This window comes from Schistocerca piceifrons, chromosome X (assembly GCF_021461385.2).
Source record: "Schistocerca piceifrons isolate TAMUIC-IGC-003096 chromosome X, iqSchPice1.1, whole genome shotgun sequence".
Taxonomy (NCBI): Eukaryota; Metazoa; Arthropoda; class Insecta; order Orthoptera; family Acrididae; genus Schistocerca; species Schistocerca piceifrons.
Window position 1 is genome coordinate 126,833,239 of NC_060149.1, and position 24,740 is coordinate 126,857,978.

At 38.8% G+C, this 24,740-nt stretch overlaps 1 protein-coding gene across 16 annotated transcripts in view; it reads left to right on the top strand.

Moving 5' to 3' along the window:
* The window catches only part of LOC124722630 (battenin), a 237,289-nt gene extending 213,463 nt beyond the window's left edge, over nucleotides 1-23,826 (top strand). For all 16 annotated transcript variants that reach the window (XM_047247764.1, XM_047247768.1, XM_047247771.1 and 13 more), the window contains 3 exons: nucleotides 1,420-1,569; nucleotides 20,659-20,799; nucleotides 22,599-23,826. In XM_047247764.1, coding sequence (XP_047103720.1) covers nucleotides 1,420-1,569; nucleotides 20,659-20,799; nucleotides 22,599-22,721 — 414 coding nt within the window. In that variant the 3' untranslated portion in view covers nucleotides 22,722-23,826. The remainder of the gene's footprint in view (nucleotides 1-1,419; nucleotides 1,570-20,658; nucleotides 20,800-22,598) is intronic.
* The last annotated feature ends 914 nt before the right edge of the window (nucleotides 23,827-24,740 follow it).

A 24,740-nucleotide genomic window follows, 5' to 3' on the forward strand; every position in this document is an offset into this window, starting at 1 on the left:
ACACAAGAATAGCTACTTCAGTACATTTTGGATTGTACAATTCTCTCCCATAAGAGCCACTTTCTCTGTATTAAACCAGTTGTCTTCCATTATTGAATTACTGAGTTCTTATCCTTTTTATTTCTTCTGTAACTTGTTAAGTAGGCTCACTGGACAAAAAATTAGTCACTCCTAGAAAAATCATAAGCATTATTGAATACCATGTAATTCCACCCCTAAACTTGATAACCACCAGGATTCAGTTAGGAAGTGAGTCCACAAGGTTGTGCAGATTTATCATATCCAGGTTAAGCCATTCACTGAGGATCTGATCATGTAGTACCACCAAATTGTGGGAATGCTGATGTTGGTATTTTACCCGCTGTTCCCAAAACCCCACAGAATTTTTGTGGGGTTCAAGTTAGATGATTTTGCAGGCCAATCAAGATGTAATAGTATGGGGGACTGCTCAGAAAACCAGTCACATATTCTTCCAGCCCGGTGATACTTTGCTGTTGTCATTTTTATTTGCCTGTGTGAGCAATGGTGAGGTGACCTACTCCATATGTTCATTGCGGGCAGTTCCTGTTGCATTGTTTTCTCACCAACAGGTCAGGCTGGACCTTCATTCACTGCCTGCAGCAATTCCTATTGGGTTTGGAAATAATTTTGATTCAGAAGCCATGAAATGCTTCTCCGGTCCCACTGTCAGGATCTTTTTCCGACTAAAATTCTGACATTGTGTTTTGTGGCCACATGTGTTACACCACTATTTGTAGACACATTGAGCAGTCTGCCATGAAACACCAACAAATCTGACTTTACACACAATATGGCCATGGGCATGGTCAAGCATGATTGCCTCTTTTTGCCACTCTGTCACATCCTTACATTTACTTATCTTTATGTACAATGCCATCTTGAAACATAAATGTCTCACTGATCACTATTATCTTAGGCTCAGGTAGAGACAATGCACACACATTTGAGCACATGACCCAATCGCTGTGCTTTCTGTAGAGGCTTAATGATTCATCTATTTGTGCACACTGGGATGATTAATTTTTTATCCGATGAGCGTACATACCCTGTCGCTGACGTTTCAAATGTCTGATTCCTCATTTGCCACTTTTAAGATCTCCATCCCTTGCTTCTTTGTTTGAAACTACTGTTAATAGGCAGCTGGGCACATATATTAAAAAGAAAGAAATAGTGTCTGTAGCTTTGAAAATATTCAGTTTTAATTTGTGTGTCTGTATGTGCCATTTTTATGTGTACACTTGTTCCTATCACAAAATTGGTAGTAGACACTCCTCTTCACTCTACTTTTTGATTCTTGTTTTAGTTTCTACTTTTGTTTTGAATTGGGCTTTATTTCTCGGTAATTAAATTAACTCACACCTACAAATTTAGTGAAGAATGATGTATTTCTGTTTACAGTTTGAACTCATCTATTTCCCTGGAATATGGATAAGTCATAGTGAGCAGTACCGTTGGATGCAACTTTGTTATCAAATTGGTGTATTTATATCCCGAACATCAGCATCTTTTATCATCATTCGTCAGATCTGGCTGATGTCCATATTACAGGTAACAGTTATTTATGTATTACTATCTATTTGAACTTAAGCCATAAATTCTTTCATAAGGAATTAGTTGTGAAAAAGTTCTTGGTGAACTTGTCATGTCAGAATTGTATAAAATTCCAAGCTTTTGACGATATCCTCTATTGTATCTGGAAAATATTGTCAAAACCTTGAAATTTTGTACCATTTTACAGATTTTATATCACTTTCTCAAAACTTGTTTTATGCTATTTGAAGATTATTTCAGATCACATCTTGAACAAATGCACGTTAACCAGATTATAATAAGTATGCAGACAAGTTTCAGTTAATTCATAAAAAACCGCCACATTCCACTCTGGGTAATACAGTGTTGGAGGAAGGATGATAAATAGAAGATACAGAAATATTTGTGTACGCAGTGCACATAGAACTAGTAAAATATCTTACCAAGAACAATAAGAAAAGTCCATCCCTGGACACTTTAAGCAAAACATAGATCACCCAATGAACACAAAATTACAGTGTACTTACATTCTCATATTCCACTCTTTTTTTAATTTACTTTGAAAATTGTGAAACAAAAATTAATGAAATCCAGAAACCAAAAAGATCCTTTAATTTAATGAAATGGCTTACTCTCAGCAATGATATATTGATTTAGTGTTTTTCTTTCCATGCACAATATTTTGACAACATGACTCAGTATTTTTGTTAGGTGCTATCTGAGACAGCTTGTCAAGTGGAATGGATCCCATATTTATACCTACAGCCTTACACTTCCATGTTCACTTCCAGGCATTCTGTCTGCAGTCCACTTCTGCCAGAAGCGTCTGTATGTGCGCCCTCTTCTGTCCAGTGTGCTAATCCGAATGCTGGTGTTCTGTCTTCGATCCAGCATACCTGTGTGCGTGCTGTCATTCTGTTTTCAATCCAATGTCATTCCAGGTGTTCCCTCTGTGGTCCGCTCCTGCTAGAAGCATCCTTAGGCATTTCCTCTTTATGAGACCTTGAACATTTCCTCTTTAGTTCAGCGCACCAGGCGAAGCGCTGGCATTCCATCTTTGGTCCAGTGCACCTGTCCATGCGTTGGCATTTTCTGTTTTCGGCCCATTGCAGTTCTAGGTGTTTCGTCAATGGTCTGCTCCTGCTAAAAGTGTTTATATGCATTCCCTGTCTGATCCGATGTGCTAGTCTGAATGTTGACATTTCATGTTCAGTCCAGTGTACCTGTTTGCACATTGGCATTACATTTTTGGTCCAGTCCTGTTCTAAGTGTTCCCTTTGTAGTATGCTCCCACTTGAAGCATCCACTGACATTCAGACTTTGGTCCACTGCACCTGGTGCCCTGTGTGTGCTTAGTTCCCCATGTCCACACTCTCAGTTCTTCTTTTTGTAGACTCCTACTACTGCTGCCGCCGCTGTTGTCGTTGTGTTTGCAGCAACTCCAGTGCAGTATTCCAGGCTCTACTGAGCTCGTACCCAGTGTCATGATTCATATGGTTTTCTGTGACCTTTACCTCTATAGACTCTCATAACACTGTACCAGTACCTGGGATTCTGTGCCAGAATCCTTGTTTCATCATAGTTTGTGGAATTATTGAGTTCCAGACAGTGCCCAGCAATGGTTGATTTAGTTGCCTGTCTTAGTTGGGTGTACCTCTGATGTTCTTTGCACCTCATATCCACTGTCCACTGTAATCTTTGACACGCCACACTGACAAAGTATAAGTTCATGGTTTTTGTAGTCCCAGGTCACCTTTCGCATTTCCCAGTAGTCCTCTTATTTTTATAGGTGTACAGAACACCCACTTGATGTTATGCCTCCTGAGATACCTGCTGATGTTTGGCAGAAACAGATCCCACATAGAGCAGGTATGCCACAGCCTTTGTTTCATCTAGTTGTTCTTCAAGATTGTATGGTGGAGTGACTTGTAGAAGTGTCTCCTGAATCTGTTAGATTATTTGATGGAGTGGCTTGTTGAAGTGTCTCCTGAATCTGTTTGGCTGAGTATCCATTTTTGCAGAACACTGTAAGTGCTGTATTTCTGCTGCCAAGCTATCTAGGTCTTACAAGATGTGCGTCCTGTGGACCAATGTCTTCAGAACTCCATTCTTCTGTACAGGATGGTGACAGCTTCTGGCTTGCAGGTATAAAACAGCGTGTGTAGGTTTGTGATACTGTGACATCAGAGGCACTGTGACCAAATCACCCACCTGTTCTCCTTTTGACTAGTGCATCCAGTAATGGCAACTGCCCATCCTTTTCAAGTTCCATAATGAACTTAGTATTAGGGTGCCATGAGTTAAGATGGTCGAGAAACACATTGAGCCTCTCCCTACCATGAGGCCAGATCACAAATGTATTGTCTGCATACCTGAAGAAGCTTGTGAGTTTGTATCTAGCTGTCTCTAATGCCTCCTCTTCAAATCTCTCCATTGACATATTGGCAACCACTGGAGACAGAGGGCGATATATTCTGTCTGCGCATAATACTGGCACCCACACTGGGCCAAAGATAGAACATATGTGCTTGGCCTGGCACACCGGACTGAAAAAGAAATGCTTAAGAATGCTTCTAGTGGGGGCAGACTGCAGAGGAAACACCTGCAACCACGCCAGACCGAAAATGGAATGCTAGTACATGGACAGGCACATCAGTCCAAAGATGGAACACCAGTGCTTGGACTGGTGTACCAGACCCACATAATGACACTTCTAGCAGGAGTGAACTGCAGGCAGAATCCCTGGAGCCAATCATGGAGGGGGAAGGCCATAAATATAATGCTGGACCCATTCCACTCGATGAGCTGTCTCAGGTAGCATCTGACAACATCTGACATGTCAAAATATTGTGTATGAATAATCTTGATATCTGGCAGAATACTCAATATTTAAAAATGTCAATAGATCTCTGGCAAAGACTGAAAAATTCTTATTTATTTTTTGTATTAGACCTATTCCTGCATTAACCATGTCTGAATTTGCATTGATAACCTTTACTCACATGACCAGACATCCTGTTCTTGCTGTCACCACACTTCAGTAAGTCCCAACTTCAGTCTATAAATTTCTCTTTTTAAATTCTCTAATCTACCTACCTGATTAGAGGATCTAACATTTCGTGCTCCGACCCATGCAATGACAGTTTAGTTTTTCCTTATGACAACATCCTCCTTAGTAGCACACTCAGAGGTTCAAATGAGGGATTGTTTTACCTCCAGAATATTTTACCCAAGAGAATGCCATCATCATTAAGCAATATAGCAGAACTGCGTGTACTTGGAAGTGTAATGGCTGTAGTTTCACCTTGTCTTCAACTGTTCTCAGTATCAATCTAGTGAGACCATGTTAGTTAATTTTACAAGCCCAGATCAATCAGTCATTCAGACTGAAAAGGCTATTGACACTTTTCAGGAACTATATGTGAGTCAGGCCTCTCCAGAGACACCACTACAATGAGTTTGTGCCTATGATATGGCTATCTGTATTGTCAAGGAACACAAGTCATCTCAATATGTCATGACCCATGGCTCATTATTTATGAAATGATAAATTTAATATTTATGATTTTGAGAAAATTCAGTCATCAGAAATACCTTCTAAAAATGATCCCTCAAATGCATATAATACATCATTTTATGTCTATTTTCAATTGCATTTTATTTGATGCGTACAAAACTTTATTATCTTGCACTGTTTGCTACTTAACCAAAAAATTAGGATAATTAGAGTTAACTCAAATTTAACTGCACATGTTCAAAAGTATATGAAAAGGAAATAATTAAAAATATTTGGAAAAGTTCTTCATGAGTGCATGTTGTGGTATGTTACTTGTTTGTTAATATTACCCAGTGATTTATCTACTGCAGTGATATTGTTTCTTAAGAGTGACAGCTGAATAACTGAATATGGTTGTAAATAAGAATTTAAAGAATGATTGAAAGATATTCCTGCTTAGCAACAATGACAAAAAATGGGTTTCAGATTGCCTTAGCAGTTGGCATGAACATTTCATCTGACAGCATAGAGCATCAATGGACAACAAACTAGACAGGCATGTGAGAGATGGGAAAGAATTGCCAATATTTGACAGCCATGTTAGAAAGCTGCTATGAAAGCAAAGATAGCTTCACTGCAAATTTAAAAATGGTCAAAGCCTCACAGACAAACAAAAATGAAGTGTAGCCAAAATTAGTGTAAGGAGAACCATCCCTGGAGCATTAAACAAATTAGAAAGTAAAATTCTGTCTGCAGACTTGACAAAAAACTGTAAAAAATTTTGATCTTATGTTAAACCAGGAAATGGATCAAAGTGATTTGTCCACACTCTCTGTGACCATAATGGCATCGAAATGGAAGATGTCACAGAGAAGGCTGAAATACTAAACACTTTGTTCAATACTGTTTCACTGAGGAAGACTGCACTGTCATTCCTCCTTTAAATTATTGCATGGACATCAAAATGACAGATATTGAACTAATTGAATGTAGGATAGAAAAGCATCTGAAATCACCTAACAGAGGGTCTCTGTACCTAATAAGATACCAATATGATTCAACGTAGAGTATGTGGAACAATTAGTTTCCATTCTAGCAATAGTGCAACATAGGTTGCTGGAGCTGCAAAGCATTCCTTGTGTTGGAAAGAAGTGCAGGCCTTACCATTTTCAAGAAGTGCCATCAAACAGATACACAAAACTATAGGCATGCATCTCAGACATCAGTCTGTTGTAGAATTTTGGAATGTGTTCTATGCTCACATATTATGATGTTTCTGGAGTCTGAAAATCTCCTTTGTAGGAATCAACATGGTTCTGAGAACAGTGATCATGTGAAATACAGCTTGCTCTGTTCATCCATGAGACCTTGAAAGCAGTAGTTACTGGCATCCAGGTTGATGTCATGTTCCTTTACTTGCAGAAGGTAATGAACACAGTGTGAATGTATGGAATATCAGGTCAGTTGTGTGACTAGATTGAGGAGTTTCTAGCAAACAGAAGACAGCTTTCATTCTGATTGGAGACAAATCTTAAGGCATAACAGTAACTTCAGGCATACCCCAAGAGAGTGTTTTAGGGCAATTACTTTTCACAAAATATATAAAAGACTTACTGGATAACGTAGGAAATTCCATGAGGCTTTTTGCAGATGATGCTTTTGTACACAGAGAAGTCGCAATGCTAGAAATTGTAGCAAAATGTAAGAAGACCTGGGGAGGATCAGCACTTGGTGCAGGTATATGCAGTTGACCCTTGATGTAATGTAATGCTCATAAATAGGCAGAAAGATCCAGTATTGTATGATTACACAATTGCCGGCCTTCACTGAAGGCAGTTACTGCCATAAAATATCTAATAGTATGCAAATGGAGTGATATAAAGCAGAACGACGACATAAACCTAATCACAGGAAATACAGATGCCAAATTGAGATTAACTAAAATAAACTTCAGGAAATGTAGACCACTCACAAAGGAGGTATGTTACAAAATCCACTGTTCTACCAATCCGTCTGAGATGACAGAGAAAATAGAGAAGTTCCATAGAAGAGCAGCATGTTTCAGTACAGGTTTACTTAGTAAGCACAAAAGCATCACAGAGGTTCTCATCCAAGTTCAGTAGCAGACGCTATGAGAGAGGCGTTTTGAATCAAAGTGTGGTTTACTGTTAAAGTTGTGAGACTGTACATTCCTAGAAGAACCAACCAATATATTGCTTCCTCTTACATATATCTCGTGAAAATACCATGAAGATAGAATTAGAGAGGTTGAAGTTTGCATGGAAGCTGACCAGTAATCATTCTTCCCACAAACCATTTGCAACAGGAATGGGAAACAGAGGAGGGGGGGGGGGGGGGAGTAACAGTGGTCCGTGGTCCACAAAGTACCCTCTCCACGAACCATAAGATGGTTTTCAGAGTATGGATGTAGATGTAGAATAAATACATTGACAGAAAAAAATGGCAGCACCAAGGAGGAGTTGTGTGACATAAATGAAAGTTGTTAGGTTTATTTCCACATCTGAAAAATGATGTCTTTCAAAATTTCATGCCAGTTGCATAAGAGTGGTGCTATGAAGAAACAAATCAGGTATGCTTTAAATACACAGTCGTGAGTGTTAATTACCTTTCGATTGGATGTTGATGTTGGTCAAGAATACCTTTAAGGTGACAGACACTATTATCAATACCTCACTGAGTTTGAACAAGGTCATGTAATAGGGCTATGAGAAGCTGGATGTTCCTTCTGCAATATTGCAGAAAGACTTGGCAGGAATGTAGCAGCTGTACATGATTGCTGACAATGGTGGGTGTGGACACTACTGAAAGGGAAATACTAAACACCTTTTTCCAAAGCTATTTCAAAGAGGAAGCAGTTCCTTCTCTAAATCCTCACACAAACGAAAAAATGGCTGACATTGAAATAAGTGTCCAAGGGATAGAAAAGCAGTTGAAATCACTCAACAGAGGAAAGTCCACTGGACCTGACGGGATACCAATTCGATTCTACACCGAGTACGCGAAAGAACTTGCCCCCCTTCTAACAGCCGTGTACCGCAAGTCTCTAGAGGAACGGAAGGTTCCAAATGATTGGAAAAGAGCACAGATAGTCCCATTCTTCAAGAAGGGTTGTCGAGCAGATGCTCAAAACTATAGACCTATATCTCTGACATCGATCTGTTGTAGAATTTTAGAACATGTTTTTTGCTTGCGTATCATGTCATTTCCGGAAACTCAGAATCTACTCTGTAGGAATCAACATGGATTCCAGAAACAGTGATCGTGTGAGACCCAACTCGCTTTATTTGTTCATGAGACCCAGAAAATATTAGATACAGGCTTCCAGGTAGATGCCATTTTCCTTGACTTCTGGAAGGTGTTCGATACAATTCTGCACTGTCGCCTGATAAACAAAGTAAGAGCCTACAGAATATCAGACCAGCTGTGTGGCTGGATTGAAGAGTTTTTAGCAAACAGAACGCAGCATGTTGTTATCAATGGAGAGACATCTACAGACATTAAAGTAACCTCTGGCATGCTGCAGGGGAGTGTTATAGGACCATTGCTTTTCACAATATATATAAATGACCTAGTAGATAGTGTCGGAAGTTCCATGCGGCTTTTCGCGGATGATGCTGTAGTATACAGAGAAGTTGCAGCATTAGAAAATTGCAGCAAAATGCAGGAAGATCTGCAGCGGATAGGCATTTGGTGCAGGGAATGGCAACTGACCCTTAACATAGACAAATGTAATGTATTGCAAATACATAGAAAGAAGGATCCTTTATTGTATGATTATATGATAGCGGAACAAACACTGGTATCAGTTACTTCTGTAAAATATCTGGGAGTATGCGTACGGAACGATTTGAAGTGGAATGATCATATAAAATTAATTGTTGGTAAGGCGAGTGCCAGGTTGAGATTCATTTGGAGAGCACTTAGAAAATGTAGTCCATCAACAAAGGAGATGGCTTACAAAACACTCGTTCGACCTATACTTGAGTATTGCTCATCAGTGTGGGATCCGTACCAGGTCGGGTTGACAGAGGAGATAGAGAAGATCCAAAGAAGAGTGGCATGTTTCGTCGCAGGGTTATTTGGTAAGCGTGATAGTGTTACGGAGATGTTTAGCAAACTCAAGTGGCAGACTCTGCAAGAGAGGTGCTCTGCATTGCGGTGTAGCTTGCTGTCCAGGTTTTGAGAGAGTGCATTTCTGGATGAGGTATTGCTTCCCCCTACTTATACCTCCCGAGGAGATCATGAATGTAAAATTAGAGAGATTCGAGTGTGCACGGAGGCTTTCCGGCAGTTGTTCGTCCCGGCGGTGCGTTTCATCACAGGGTTATTTGGTAAGCGTGATTTCGTTACGGAGATGTTTAGCAAACTCAAGTGGCAGACTCTGCAAGAGAGGCGCTCTGCATTGCGGTGTAGTTTGCTGCCCAGGTTTCGAGAGGGTGAGTTTCTGGATGAGGTATCGAATATATTGCTTCCCCCTACTTATACCTCCTGAGGAGATCACGAATGTAAAATTAGAGAGATTCGAGTGTGCACGGAGGCTTTCCGGCAGTCGTTCGTCCCGCGAACCGTACGCGACTGGAACAAGAAAGGGAGGTAATGGCAGTGGCATGTAAAGTGTCCTCTGCCACACACCGTTGGATGGCTTGCAGAGTATAAATGTAGGTGTAGATGTAGAGGGAAGACTGTACAGCTCTGATGCACCATACTGCATCTGCAGCAGCAATTTGAGCAGCAGTTGGCACCACACACTGAACTGTTACAAACTGGTTACTTCAAGGGCTGCTCCGAGCTAGACTCCCTGTAGCTCCCTGCATTCCACTGACCCCAAACTACCACCATTTGTGGCTTCAGTGGTGTCAAGTGAGAGCTCATTGGAGGGTGATAGCTGGTTCTGCGTTGGTGCCAGTGATGGCCTTGTGTTGATTAGATGGAGGCCAGTTGACAGCCTGCAACCAACCTGTCTGCTTGCTAGACACACTGGACCTACACCTGGAGTTATGGTTTCTGGTGCAATTTTGTAGGTGCACTCTTGTGGTTATCCCACTTACACTGAATGCAAATTTGTATGTCAGTAGAGTGATTCAACATGTGCTGCAATTCATGAACAGTATTCCAGGGGATGTTTTCCAACAGAATAACACTCATCCACATACCGTTGTTCTAACCCAACATGCTGTACAGGGGGTCGACATGTTGCCTTGGGCTGCTCAATCACCAGATCTGTCTCCAATTGAACAAGTATGGGACATCATCATCCACTACCAGCATTAACCACCCCTGTATTGACTGACCAAGTGTGAAAGGCATGGAACTCCATCCCACAAACAAACACACAGCACCTGTACAACACAGTGCATGTACATTAGCATACTAGCATTTCACATTTCAGGGGCTTACCTCACGCTTTCATTAACCAGTGATCTTACTATGTTAATCAAATATGTTAATCAAATATGTTACCCAGACAAAAGTATTCCCAAAATTTATTACTCTACATTAATTATTTTTTGGTGTTGTCATTTTTTTCTACAAGTGTATGTTTGTACAGAATATTGTTATATCAGCTGATAGCACTGCCTGAGAACTTACTTCAGCTGTAAAAAATTAATGTTATTGCTGTTGTGGTGGTGGTGGTGGTTGTGATCTTCAGTCCAACAACGGGTTTGATGCAGCTCTCTATGCTAGCATACCCTGTGCAATCCTCTACATTTCTACAAAACTACTGTTATCTACATAAATTTAAACCTTCATACTATAGCCAAGCCTCGATCTCCCTGCAATTTTTTTACTCACAACACTTTACTCCATTACCAAATTGACGTTTCCTTGATGCGTTAAAATGTGTCAACAAATTTTTTCCTTCAGTCAAGTTGTGCCATAAATTTATTTTTCCCCCATTCAGTCCAGTACCATGTAATTAGTTATTCAATCTACCCACCTAATCTTGAACATTATCCTGTGGAACCCCTCTTCAGTAGCTTCTGTTCTTTTCTTATCTTTTCCTCATCCATGTTTCACTTCTGTACAATACTACACTAAAGGCAAATACCTTCATGAAATACTTCCTAACATTTCAATACATATATATATTTGATATTAATAAATTTCTGTTTTTAGGGAATGCTTGTCTGACTATTGCCAGTCTGCATTTTATATTCTCTCTACTTTGGCCATAGTCACTTATTTTACTGTCCAAATAACAAAACTCCTCTACTACTTTTAGTGTCTCATTTCCTAATCTAATTTTTCCAGCATTATCTGATTTATTTAATTTATTCTGAGTACATTCCATGACTACAAAGGAACTTAAATGTGCAAAATAAATAAACTGGAGGGAAATTTATACATCCTTGTGACTGGATACAATTTATGATTTGATACTTTGATTGATTGAGTGATTGATTTTTTATTGGTCCAGTTTTATCATATAGCACAAATTGTACAATTGATATTGGACAGGTCAAAGATAAGTTACAATAATACATAGTATTAGCAAAATAGTAGGCAAATAAAAATTAGGTACCTATTACGATTAATTTTGTTACTTATTCAGAAATCCTCTGACAGAATAGAAACAGTGCTTTATTAGAAATGCCTTTAGTTTAGCTTTAAATATTGTATGAATAGTATTTTTTTATTTCCTCTGATATCTTATTGTGTGGTATTACACCAGTGTTAATTATGCTCCCCTGATAGGTGATTCTTCTGTGATATTTTTTATGTATATTTGATTCCCTTCTGGTACTATAGTTGTGTACATTTTTGTTCTGTAGCAGTTTGCCTGTTTTCAGGAGGTAGTCCCTAGTGAACAGGATAGTTTCATAAATGAATAAACTTGGAACATTTAGAACACCAATCTCAGTAAAATGGGATTTACAGGACTCCATCTTTTTAAGGCCACAAATTATTCTTAAAGCTCTTTGTTGCATTCTAAAAACCTTTACACTGTGAGTTGAGTATCCCCAGAAAATGATCCCATATCGGATTAGTGAGTGGAACTGTGCATAGTATGCCTGCAGTACTGTTGTTTTGATTGTTGTAGCCTTTAAAATTCTTAGGCTATAGCACACAGATGATAGTTTTCTAAACAAGTTATTTATATGTGTGTCCCACTTTAAGTCTTGCTGAACCCAAAGACCCAAGAATTTTGTGACACTTACATTTTCTAGGGGATCATTTTTTAATTGGGCTTGAATAGACATTTGATTAGTTGGAGGAATTAAATGAAAATCAACACACACAGTTTTTTCAGTATTTATAATGACTTTGTTTTCCTTCTGCACCCAGGGGTGTCAGCTGTACGTTGGACATTTCTCATCCCAAATATACTCCTCACATAGAACTGTAACAGGTTTGTCTTTTCACAGTTCTGATGAGTAATTTTACTCATCTACAAGAAATATAAATAACATGCAAGAAAGTGGAATGAGGTTGCATTACTAGTGAGCTTTATTAAACAGATGGTGTTCAGAAATGTCCAGTAGAACTCTGTTTTTAAGTGAGCTAGGGTGGGAGTAGTATATCAATGATCTACTATCCATGTCATTGAGTTTACTAAATCATTTTGCTATAATAACTTTGTTTGGACACATTTAGTTACCAAACCACTTGCCATTGGACTACATTACTAGCCTAGCATGAACAAGTTTTTATATACTAAATGAGTCATGTAAGAGACATTGACCCATTTGTCTTGCGAACAGTTCAAGATATCAAAACAAGGTTTCTGAAAATTAAGTTATCAGTAACTTTTACAATAAGTAAGATATGTTATTGGTTAAAGTTTTTATGAATCTGTGAGAAAATATCTATAAAATAGTTTTTCCAGTTTTTCCACACCTCCACTGGAAATTATTTTTAATTTCATATTAACAAAATATATTGCTGTTCAGATAGTATGTTTGCTATATAGTTCAAACTTTACAGAGGTTTGTTTGTTATGTGGGATCTTGTTTTGTTAGCCAGATGCCTATCAGACTGGGAAAACATCTTCAGATTGCTTACATCCTGTTCCCTTTATCACCCTGTACTCAGCCCCTTAGGAAAGCAAGTACTGGTTCCACTACAATATTCATCACTAAACTCTTCCCTTGAAACTTCAATGCTAAATCTCAGCTGCAAACACTCGTCAGACTTCATACTTATACATCTGTTGTTGAGAACCAATGAAATTTTCAGTTTAACTGACGTGTACTCAAATGCATAAATGTTCCAGAAGCCCACAGATGGAATCTTAAAAAAGATTCTTTTATGCCTCCAAATGTAGATTATACTCAGGGCTAGTTTAAGGCTCAAGCAACCGCTTTGGGCACCAAAGGTGTACAAGTGCTAAATTTGCATTCGGGGTTTGGGAGCAATTAGAAGAAGAACTGACACAGAAAAAAGTATACGATAACAGGAGCAAACTCTTTCCAGTAAACATGGGTCTGCAAGTGAACCATTTATGAGATGTAAGGGGCAATCAAAAAGGTTCATTTTGAGGATGTTGCTGCACTGTAAATGCAACAAAGTGCAACCCCGATGTGAGTATATAAGCACTGGCATGTAAGCAAGGGATTAGTGGGACATTCGTGTCTTTCCGATAGGCATATGGTAAATTCATAAATGTGAACTATGGCAGTGTTATTACCAAATGTGTTCAAACAGGACCAATGTGCTGTTATTTTTTTCTTGGCTGCTGAAGGACCAACACTGGTAGACATCCATTGGAGAATAAAGAATGTGCATGGGGCAGCGAGTCTGTCGGAAACCACTGTTGTGGAATGGTGCACCAAGTTCCATTCTGGTAGACATCCATTGGAGAATGAAGAATGTGCATGGGGCAGCAAGTCTGTTGGAAACCGCAGTTGTGGAATGGTGCACTAAGTTCCATTATGGTCCCAATTTGACACAAGACACCAGCTGATGTGTAAGGCCAGCCTCATCCATTACAGACTACAACAAGCAGGCGATTGATGATGTGATTATGGCGGACCTGTGCATCTACATCCACACCTACGTAGATAGTCCACAACACACTGTATGGTGTGTGGTAGAGGGTTGCCTGTACTGGTACTTATCATTTCCTTTCCTGTTCCACTCGCAAATAGAGCAAGGGGAAAATGGCTGTCTGTATGCCTCCTTATTAGTCCTAATTTCTCGTATCTTATCTTTGTGGTCTTTATGTGCAGTGCACATTGGTTGCAGTGGAATTGTTCAGCAGTCAGCTTCAAATGCCGGCTCTCTAAATTTTCTCAATAGTGTTCTTGGAAAAGAATGTTGCCTTCCCTTGAGGAATACCCATTTGAGTTCCCAGAGCATCTCCACAACACTTACGTGTTGTTCAAACCTACTGGTAACAAATCTAGCAGCTGGCCTGTAAATTGTTTTGATATCTTCCTTTAATCTGACATTGTATGGATCCCAAACATTCAAGCAGTACTCAAGAATAGCTCGCACAGGTGTCCTATATGCAGCCTCCTTTACAAATGAACCACACTTTCCTAAAATTCTCCCAATAGACTTAAGTTGGCCATTCGCCTTCCCTACTACAGATGGCTGTCCACCAACTCATTTACATATCTAGAGAACAACAGTGTTCCTATCACAATTTCCTGGGACACTCCCAATGATACCTTTGTTTCTAATGAACACTCACCATCAAGAACAACATACTGGATTCTATGACTTAAAAAGTCTTTGAGCCACTCACATATCTAATGCATAAGCATTTTTGTGCCAGCAGAGGATCTTAACATCAGCAGAGAACAGGCAGGCCACTCCATTTGCCTGATATCTTCTATTTCAAAGTACTCCTCCACAATGGCAGCTCGGTGAGGCCGTGCATTGTCATCTGTCAGGAGGAAGGTGGGACCCACTGCACCCTTGAAAAGGCAGACATACTGGTGCAAAATGACATCCCAATACACCTGACCTGTTACAGTTTGTCTGTCAGACATGCAGGGGTGTATGTGCACCAACCATAATCCCACCCCACACCATCAGACCACGACCTCCATACAGGTCCCTTTCAAGGACATTAAGTGGTTGGTATCTGGTTCCCGGTTCATGCCAGATGAAAACCTGGCGAGAATCACTGTTCAGACTATACCTGCACTCGTCCGTGATCATAACCTGGGACCACTGTTCCAGTGACCATGTACTGTGTTCTTGACACCAGGCTTTACGGGCTCTCCTGTGACCAGGGGTCAGTGGGATGCACCTTGCAGGTCTCTGGGCGAATAAACCATGTCTGTTCACTCGTCTGTAGACTGTGTGTCTGGAGACAACTGCTCCAGTGGCTGCGGTTAGGTCCCGAGCAAGGCTACCTGCAGTATTCTGTGGCCGTCTGCAGGCACTGATGGTGAGGTATCGCTCTTCTTGTGGTGTTGTATACTGTGGATGTCCCTGTACTGTAGTGCCTGGACACGTTTCCTGTCTGCTGGAATTGTTGCCATAATTTTGAGATCACACTTTGTGGCGCACAGAGGGCCCGTGCTATGACCTACTGTGTTTGACCAGCCTCCAGTCGCCTAATATTCTACCCCTCATAACACCATCAATATGTGTTCTTTGAGCCATTTTCAACACACAGTCACCATTAGCATGTCTGAAAATGTCTGCTCACTTGCTCGCTGCACCATACTCTTACATGCACCAACACACCTCTGCGTATGTGGACTGCTGCCAGCACCACCGTGCAATGACCGCAGGTCAAATGCACTGCATGGTCGTACCCCGAGTTGATTTAAACCCACAAACCACCCAACAGAGCATTGTTTCACCATGTATCAGCAATATCCTTAATTTATGAGCATGAGTGTATCTATCATTAGAACAATTTTACTATATTGATTATAGATGAGTAAATAATAAATCTCATGTGGATTACAGCTTGGTGCAAATATTTTTGTCTTGATGCCATTTTAATAATGGGCATGTCAGTTTAAACTGGTGATGTAACCAGTAATCCACCACATGAAAAGCATGAACACTGCTGGTGCCTTTCAGCTATGGAGAGGCATCATCCTATTTATGACATCAGTAAAAGCCCAAGGAAAGGCAACTAACGTCTGAGGCTGGGTGGGGGGAGTGCCAAATGATATATTGCTTGTGTGGAAAAACGTTTTTTTAACCAGCCCTGAGTTTACTTACAGTATGTATAAGTTTTCCAGTTATGGCAGTCTCAAAGATCTCTTGTGCAGTGAAGATAACAAAAGTGCCTGTATTGGAAGCTGTTGTACAGTATGCACCTGTTGCTGTCCTCACCTCCCCACACATTTACACCTTCATTTCTGCAATTGTTCTCTCATTTCTTCAGAGCTATTTTTGCAATCTTTCCCATATGTCCTTCAAGTTTTATTGCTCCTATTTTTTTCTTTCCATTGCTTTTGCTTCTCCATTGTTTGCTTTGCTTCATCTTTACCTTTTCTGTGTCCCTGTCGATTTATGTCTGCATTGCCATAATTTCCTCTTCCTGCTTATTTCATTTCCTGTGCAGCTTCTCAATGTTACCTCATCTGGGCTGCTTATTTCAGTGTTTTTTTTCTATATTTCTGAACTGTTGACAGGTACCCTTGCACTTTTAACTTCTTAGGTTTTCAGTTGGGACTGATGACATCACTGTTTAGTCCTATAACCCCCTCAATCACTCAGTCAATAAGTTTTCATTCTCATTCGTTGATTTTTTTTTGTCTTTGTGTTCTATTTCTTTATTGACAAGGAGTTATTAGTGACTTTTCTACTTAACCCTGGAACCATTTCTTCAATTTGCTGGATGAAGGAATCTCTCTCACTTCATGTTTGTGGCCAAGCCTGGAAAGTAGAATTACTGACATGTGGATTCAGTTGGATGACATTTTCTTATAAAAGTCATATCTTTTGTATGAGATGTTAACTTAAAATTTCTTCAGTGCTGATGTTTGCAGCTTACTGGAAAGTTGTCTTTTTGCTTTTTGACATCATCTTAAGTTGCTGTAGCCTTATCTTTGTCTCTTTTGCTATATCTTTATTTACTTTTATATGAATAATTACTAATTTCAATACTAAATTTTCTAAGTAATATTGAGTGTTGACGTTGCTTGTGAAGTCCTCATTTGTATCCTGTCTCATGAGTATTTATTGTTAATATTAGTAATTTAGGATCTTACTCAGAAAAAAAGTCATAGGATAATGGCTGTGCAAACAGTTTGTATCAAATACAAATTTGCAAAAAATTATCACAAACCACCGCCTTTTGTGCCAGTGTCAAAGGAAATTATAAGAAAAAAATCTAAGATAACATAGGAAAATTACAATCATTCTGGTGTTTAGAAGAGTCCATAACATTAATTCTGTGTACATGAATGAAATTAGTATATACTGCAGATCTCTTACTTATAAGAAGTCTATTAGATTTATCATGTGTGACACTGTATTGTACTTGTTAACTTTTTTACTGGATGTGTCATGACTCACACATCAGCATATATAAGAGAACAACCATTCATCTACTGACACTTGGTTGAAATAAAAATTTTTGAACTGCATTTCCCTTCAGTACCCTGAAATTTATTATAGAATTTGGTCTCTGTGATGCATAGAAATATACCAGATATAACAGTGTATAAGATGTACCCATATTGGTTGTCATTTTCATGGTTATGGTGTGGTGTGTTTAACAAAATCTTCTATGTTTCAGTGTATCTGATGCAATATATGAAACTATGTGATTATTCAATTTCATATCCCTACAAATTTTTGCACCCAAGTTTTTGTATAAGTTGACAAACTACAATACTGCCTCATTGATATTGTAGTCACAGAATACTGTGTTTTTGTATTTTGTAATCATACAGTTTTACATTTTTTATCATTAAAAGCAAGTTGGCAGTCTGTACCCCACTTTTAAATCATATTAACATCTGAATTAATATTTGTGTACTTTTTCAAATACTACTTGATTATATATAGCTGGCTCATCTGTAACAATTTGGAGGTTATTATTAATATTGTCTGCTTAGTCATTAATGTACAACATGAACAGCAACTATTCCAACACACTTCCCTGGGATGCAACTGCAATTACTTTGTCATATGTTGGTGACTCTCTATTCGAGGTAACATGCTGTGTCCTCCCCACTAAAAAAAAATCATAAATCCTGTCACAAATTTTGTTTGAAACCTCATATGATCATACTTTTGTCAATAAGCATTGGTGTGGTACTGAGTCAATAGCTTTTCAGAAGTCAAGAAAACGTGCATCTACCTAACTACCTAGATACATACATTCCAATGTCGACTGCATTTGAGCAGTGAGAGAATTCATTGGTGACAAATGAAAATTTGTACTAAGGCTGAGAGTCGAAACTGGATTCCTGCTTACTAGGCAGTTGCATTAACCATCTGCATCGCCTTGGCACAGTAGTTAGATACATCTGCACCGACTACCCAAGCAAGCTTGTCCCCCTCATTCCAAATTCCCATTTGCTGCACACTACCAAAATAGTATCCCATATCCCTTTTTCCTCTTTCTACTTGACGCATCCTGCAAAGCCCTGCATGAAGTTGGGTGAAGAGTGCTCTGCACTGACTGATCACGTTAGTCTTTATGATGCATACATATCTGTGTCCAGTGGTGTCTGTTCTTTTCGACACGTGAAAGAAGAGACACAATTTCTGTGTTTGATCCTGCAGCCAGACACAAATTTTCATTTATCGCCAATGAATTCTTTTATTGCCTTAATGTGGCGGAGATTGTAATTACTCCTTTCTGAACATATTCTGTGTCTGGCTCTGGGATCAATCACAGAAATGGTGTCTGCTCTTTCACATGTCTGAAAGAACAGACACCTTTCATAAAGATATATATGTGCCATGAAGGCTAATGCGATCATTGAGTGCAGAGCACTCTTTGCCCGACCTCACGCAGGACTTCGCATGATGTGATGAGCAAAAAGAGGAAAAACGGCTAGGGGACACTACTTTGGTAGTTTGCGGCAAACAAGAATTTGGATTGAGGGGGTGTCTGTGCAGTTGTGTCTAACCACTGTGTTGAGGTGGTGTAGATGTTAAATGTGACTGCCTTGTAAGCAGGAGACCTGAGTTTTGGTACAACTTTTCATTTGTCACTGATGAATTCTTTCATTACCCAAACATGGGAGAGATCAGAATTTCTCCTTTCTGAACACATTCTGTGACTGGCTTTGGGCTCAAACACGTAAATAGCGTCAGTTCTGTTGCATGTCTGAAAGAACAGACACTTGTCATATAGACAGATATGTGCCAAGAAGGCTAATGTGACCATTCAGTTCTGAGCACTCTTCACCAAAGCTTGTGCAGGACTTTGCATGATACAACAGAAGAAAAGAGAGAAAGGGCTATGGGACACTACCTTGGTAGCATGTGGCAAATAGGAATTTGGTTTGAGGGGAGAAGCATGCTTGGGTAGTCCATGCGGTTGTGCCTAACCACTGTGCCAAGGTGGTGTAGATGGTTAACATAGCTGCCTAGTGAGCAGAAGACCTGGGTTTGATTCCTGGTCTTGGTAAACATTTTCATTTGTCACCGATGAATTCTTTCACTACCTGAATGTGGTAGAGATCAGAATTTCTCCTCTCTGAATATAGTCTATGCCTGGCCCCAGGATCAAACACAGAAATGGTGTCTGTTCTTTCAGATCTGTCTGAAAGAACATACACTGCTCATGTAGATACCTAGGCACATGACTTGCATAGTGTTCTGCAAAAACACAGCACAGAGTGCATTTTTCGTCACATATTCAATTGGTGGTTTCTCCTAATCAGCTTGTTAATATGGCATAATTTTTTTTATATGACACTAAAGAATTAATCTACTATCGATTCTGTGAGTGTCATGTTGAGATGGCGAATATATATTTAGTTGTGGACCTCTCAAGTTAATCCGAAGAGCACAGACACTGTAGATCATGGAGTTCTTGCATAGATTAATTGGTTTCATGTTGTATTTGTTTCTTTAAACTTGATTAGGATGCTTATTGTGGTTGTATTTGAGGGTTTCATCCACAATTAGTTGCAGTAGAGCACTTTGGTTTTGTTTGAAATGTTTCTTTGGCATTTTTAGGAATTATATATGTAGTTTTGTAGATTTTGCGTCATGTATGGAGCAGTTTTACTTATATTTTGCTTTCTCAGTGTATGGTTATCTGCTTGTGAATGTGCTTTATTTAGTTCGAATTAATTCTCACATCTTCAGGTGTTTTTGTTGGCAGAGTAGGTTTGATTCTGAATGTTTTACTAATTGCATTACTGGCCAAGTTGTGCTTGAAAACAGTCTGTGTTTAGCTTCTTCATGTTTACATTGGCACCACTGCCACCAGGCTGTGATAACAAATCCGAAAATGAAGCTAATTTCAAGCCAATTGCACATAATACATTATTGTGTATTGTCTGTAGATTTGACACCATTATAATTTTTGATGAGACTGCATTCAAGCAATACCCATCTGTCACTTTTAATATGTAGTTCAGTAACTAATTATTTCACGTGAAAATCCAACTCAGTTGAACAGATATTATTTGAAACTATTTACATGTTTTTATTTAATTAAGTAAATATTTTTTATACTGATATATCATCCTTTTACATTACAGTTAATAAATGTTGTTTTATTTACACTGGAAGCAATTTATTGGTTTGTACCATCTGTGTGGATAGTATTTGCCTTTGTGTTATGGGAAGGACTTCTTGGAGGTGCAGCATATGTGAACACCTTTCACAGAATATCAACTGAGGTGAGTATTTTTTGGTTGTGTGTTACTGGATATTATATGAAAGATAAGAGTGATGTGCTGATAAATTCTAGTAATTGGATGCTTTGTGCTACTCTGCCCTGTTTTGCAGTTTCTGTTACTATGCTCTTTTACATATGATGCATTGTGAAATTTAAAATTTTCCGGTGAAATAATGTTTGAAAAGATTTTGGGATTGCTATTGGTCATTGCAAACTTCAGTCCATGATACTTCAGGTGGATACCTGCCAGTCATCTTCAGGCGAGCCATCAAAGACTGATGAAGACATTCTCTGGTCCGTCATGTATAGCGTGCTGAGAGTATTGCCATGCAAGCGTCAGAGCCATGGTGACCGAAGGACCACACCACCTGGCACCGGCACCATCACTGGTGTAACCACAAAGATCGCCTGTCTTTGGCACTACCACTCGCTGCAGTCATGAGAGTATTATGACATCGCGTGGAGCAAATTTCAGAGATGACAGGATTCCATGCATTATCCAGCTGGTAGCCACTGTCATGGTTCATTAGATTTCTCGCGATGCATTTTTCAACTGTTTATTTTATAATGGAGCTCCAAATAGATGTTACTGCAGCCAAAAATAATATTTTGACATACTCCTTTGAATGTCCATTGGAACTGTAATGATCCACAACTGCACACTTCCTGTGTTACGGAAGGTGAGCGCAACGTTTATATTCTGTGCAATGTTCTTCAACTGTACATATTGTTTGTCATATATAGGCCATGCCACACTGGCAAGGAATTTTGTAAATTCCCATGTTCTGCAATAGCAAGTATAAATCACTGATCCCAGCAGGTCCAAAATCTTAGATGGTGTGTGGAAAATCACTTTCACCTAAAAGGATAACCTGTTATTGTGGAACATGGGAATTTGCAAAATACCTTGCCGGTGTGGTATGGCCTATATTTGACAAACAACATGCACAGTCAAAGAACATTGCACAGAACATAAATGTTGCATTCACCTTCTGCAACCCAGCAAACTCTAGAATTGTGGAATATTGTATCTCCAACGGACATTCAATAAAGTATGACAAAGCATACATCTTTTTGGGACTCCATTATAAAAAAAATCCAACCAAAAATGCATTGTGGAAAATCTAATGAACCATAACAGTGGCTACCAGCTGGATATGTGTGGGATCCTGTCATCTCCAAGATTTGCGCCACACAAAGACGCCAGAATATTCCGATGGCTGTAGCTAGTGGCAATGTCGAAGACAGCTGATCTTTGCAGTTCTGGGTGGTGTGGTCCTTGTGTCACCATGACTGATGCATGTGCGGCAATACTCTTAGCATGCTATATAAGGTGGACTGGAGAACATCTTTGTCAATCTTTGATGACTCACCTGAAGAGGACAGGCAGGCGTCCACTTGAAATATCGTGGAGTGAATTTTGCAACAACCAGCTGCAATCCAAAAATCTCTACTAACAGATGATACATTGGTTTTGGATTATAAAGTACTTAGTTGCCTGAGTTTTTTGTACTATATCTTCTTTAATTCATTTTTATTGTCTATATGATACTGAAGGAATGATAATAAAAACTCCTTATCATATCTGTTGACTCCATGTTTATTACAATAAGAAAATCTCATGGTGAATATTTATGGCTGATAATTGTACGAATGGCTAACTATATTTAATAAAATTAAATGATTATTGTTCCCTATACTGCTGAGGAAACTACTTGTGTAGCACTAAACCTTTAATTTAATAATGCATTTGCCTTTGAGAGGAAGATTAAACATAGTAGCCTGGTCTGTTTATTTCAGGTTCCCCCAGAAAAGGAGAAATTTTCACTGAGCATTACATCACTGGCTGATTCACTTGGTATTGGTCTGGCTGGCGCAATATCACTTCCTGTCCATAATGCTATATGTCTCCTTCCTTTGTGAGTGTCAGTGACCCAAGAGTTCAGCAGTTACAGTCTAATTTAAATTGTGTGTTTGGTAATTACTTCTTATAAGGACAAGGCCTGTAGCTCATTCTTTCTTGCCAAGTTGTTAGAGGGTGACATGTGATCTTGCATGATCTAGGTATTACCTTGGCTAGCTATTGTCTTTCTCAGCATTTCACAAAAATGTTTTTAGTTGGAGAGATCTGAGTACAGAGACTCTCAGGTTTTGATTTTTCCTATCCTCTTATATGCAACATGAAAATGGGGTATTGTAAATAATTGATATAACATTTGGGACAGCACAGCAGATCTCTTCTGTTTGAATACAATATATAAGGAAGTGTTTGAATGATTACCATCACTGACATGAAAATGACATTGAATCAAAGGAAACACACTGGACTATGAGCTACTTAAAATTTTATAACAGAACCTGAAAGTGCTCTTCAGGAATGATTCAGGAGATTATTCCTTGCATGTGTATGATAGCACTTTTGTAGTGTTACTGCATTTAATGAAGAATATGTATACACATTCTCTTATCAACCTAGAGTATTATGTTACAGTCTCCTTTAAACAAAATTCTAATACAGAATTGTTAATTGTAACTGTGAGAGACCTTTTATGGCTGACATTTTACACATTCTATAAGACTGAGATCTCTAAAATGTCACACATGTGACTGGAATGACCATGTTGAATGAGTTTTGATAAAATTGTATGGGCCACAGAAGGTGTGGGAAAACTGGCATTGATCTATATAAAATGTGTGTTTGTGTTTGTGTGTGTGTGTGTGTGTGTGTGTGTGTGTGTGTGTGTGGTGCCATTTGTATATTTATGCGTAATATTTGGTCATTATTTAAGAGTATATTTTGGCCTTGTACTTATCCAGTTATGGATATTTAACATAAAATTATTGCTCAGCCAATACTGTGAATTCATGTACTTCATATGTATTTACCAAATATCAAAGCAAAACATTGTCTTATAATTAACTGTCTTTATATATTTTTATTTGTTTGATAATTACAGGGCAGATTTGTTGCCCACTGGATTTCTGTAAAAGTTTGATTACTCCAATAAAGAGTGTAATTTGTTATCAATTTTGTTGTCTTTTCATATCATTTCATTGAAGACATATTTCACATAAGAGTCATTTATTTGCTGCAATAGCTTTAGTTGACATTTTCTCTTCCAAAGAAAACTGTAAAAAGGGTTATACAACAGTGAAACACTCATTGAGCAAGCCTTGGAAATCATGGGACGGTATGGGACTTTACCTGGGACAGAGTCTGGGTGGTTGGGATAGGTAGTGTATGGTCAAGAAAGAGAAACAGGTGAGTGGCAACTGTCATTAATTGTGAATGATTGCTACATGTCCTTTATTGTTCATGTTAACATGCACAGTTACTGTCATACACCTGATTTATGTAATGACATCAGTGGGCTTACAGGTGGAGAACACACAGACACACTGAGGTGTCACTCTTACTCACTGCCAGATTTCACTGAGCTTCTCTTTTATTAAATAACCTCTGCATGGAGTCAACTGATTCCAGAATGTGTAATTGTGCACTTTGCAGCAAGATGAATGACCTACATACAAGATGTGCATGGCTCAATGGTAAAAAGTGGGCTGATTTAAAAAGAAAATGGGGTAGAAGACTACATCCAACATTATACCAAACATTATTGTCCTCCCACACATGTGACACATTATACTTCATTTTTAGTAAGTTGTAAATCTACTACAATGTTACCCTCAATGGCAGTTTTAAGTATGGGAGACATTGGGAGCTCTGACCATTTTGACTGAAGATAACCAGTTGTCATCAGGCACAATAACATAATCAGTAGAGTTGTTGACAATCCAACAAATGTTTAAAAGTAGCAGTACTCTTCATAGCTTGCTGGTTTATGTTAAACTTATTTAAGCAAACATTAAATTCAAGTCATTACCATAAGTGTTTATTATCTATATGTATTTGTTATATGCTTCATCAGTTTTATTTAAACT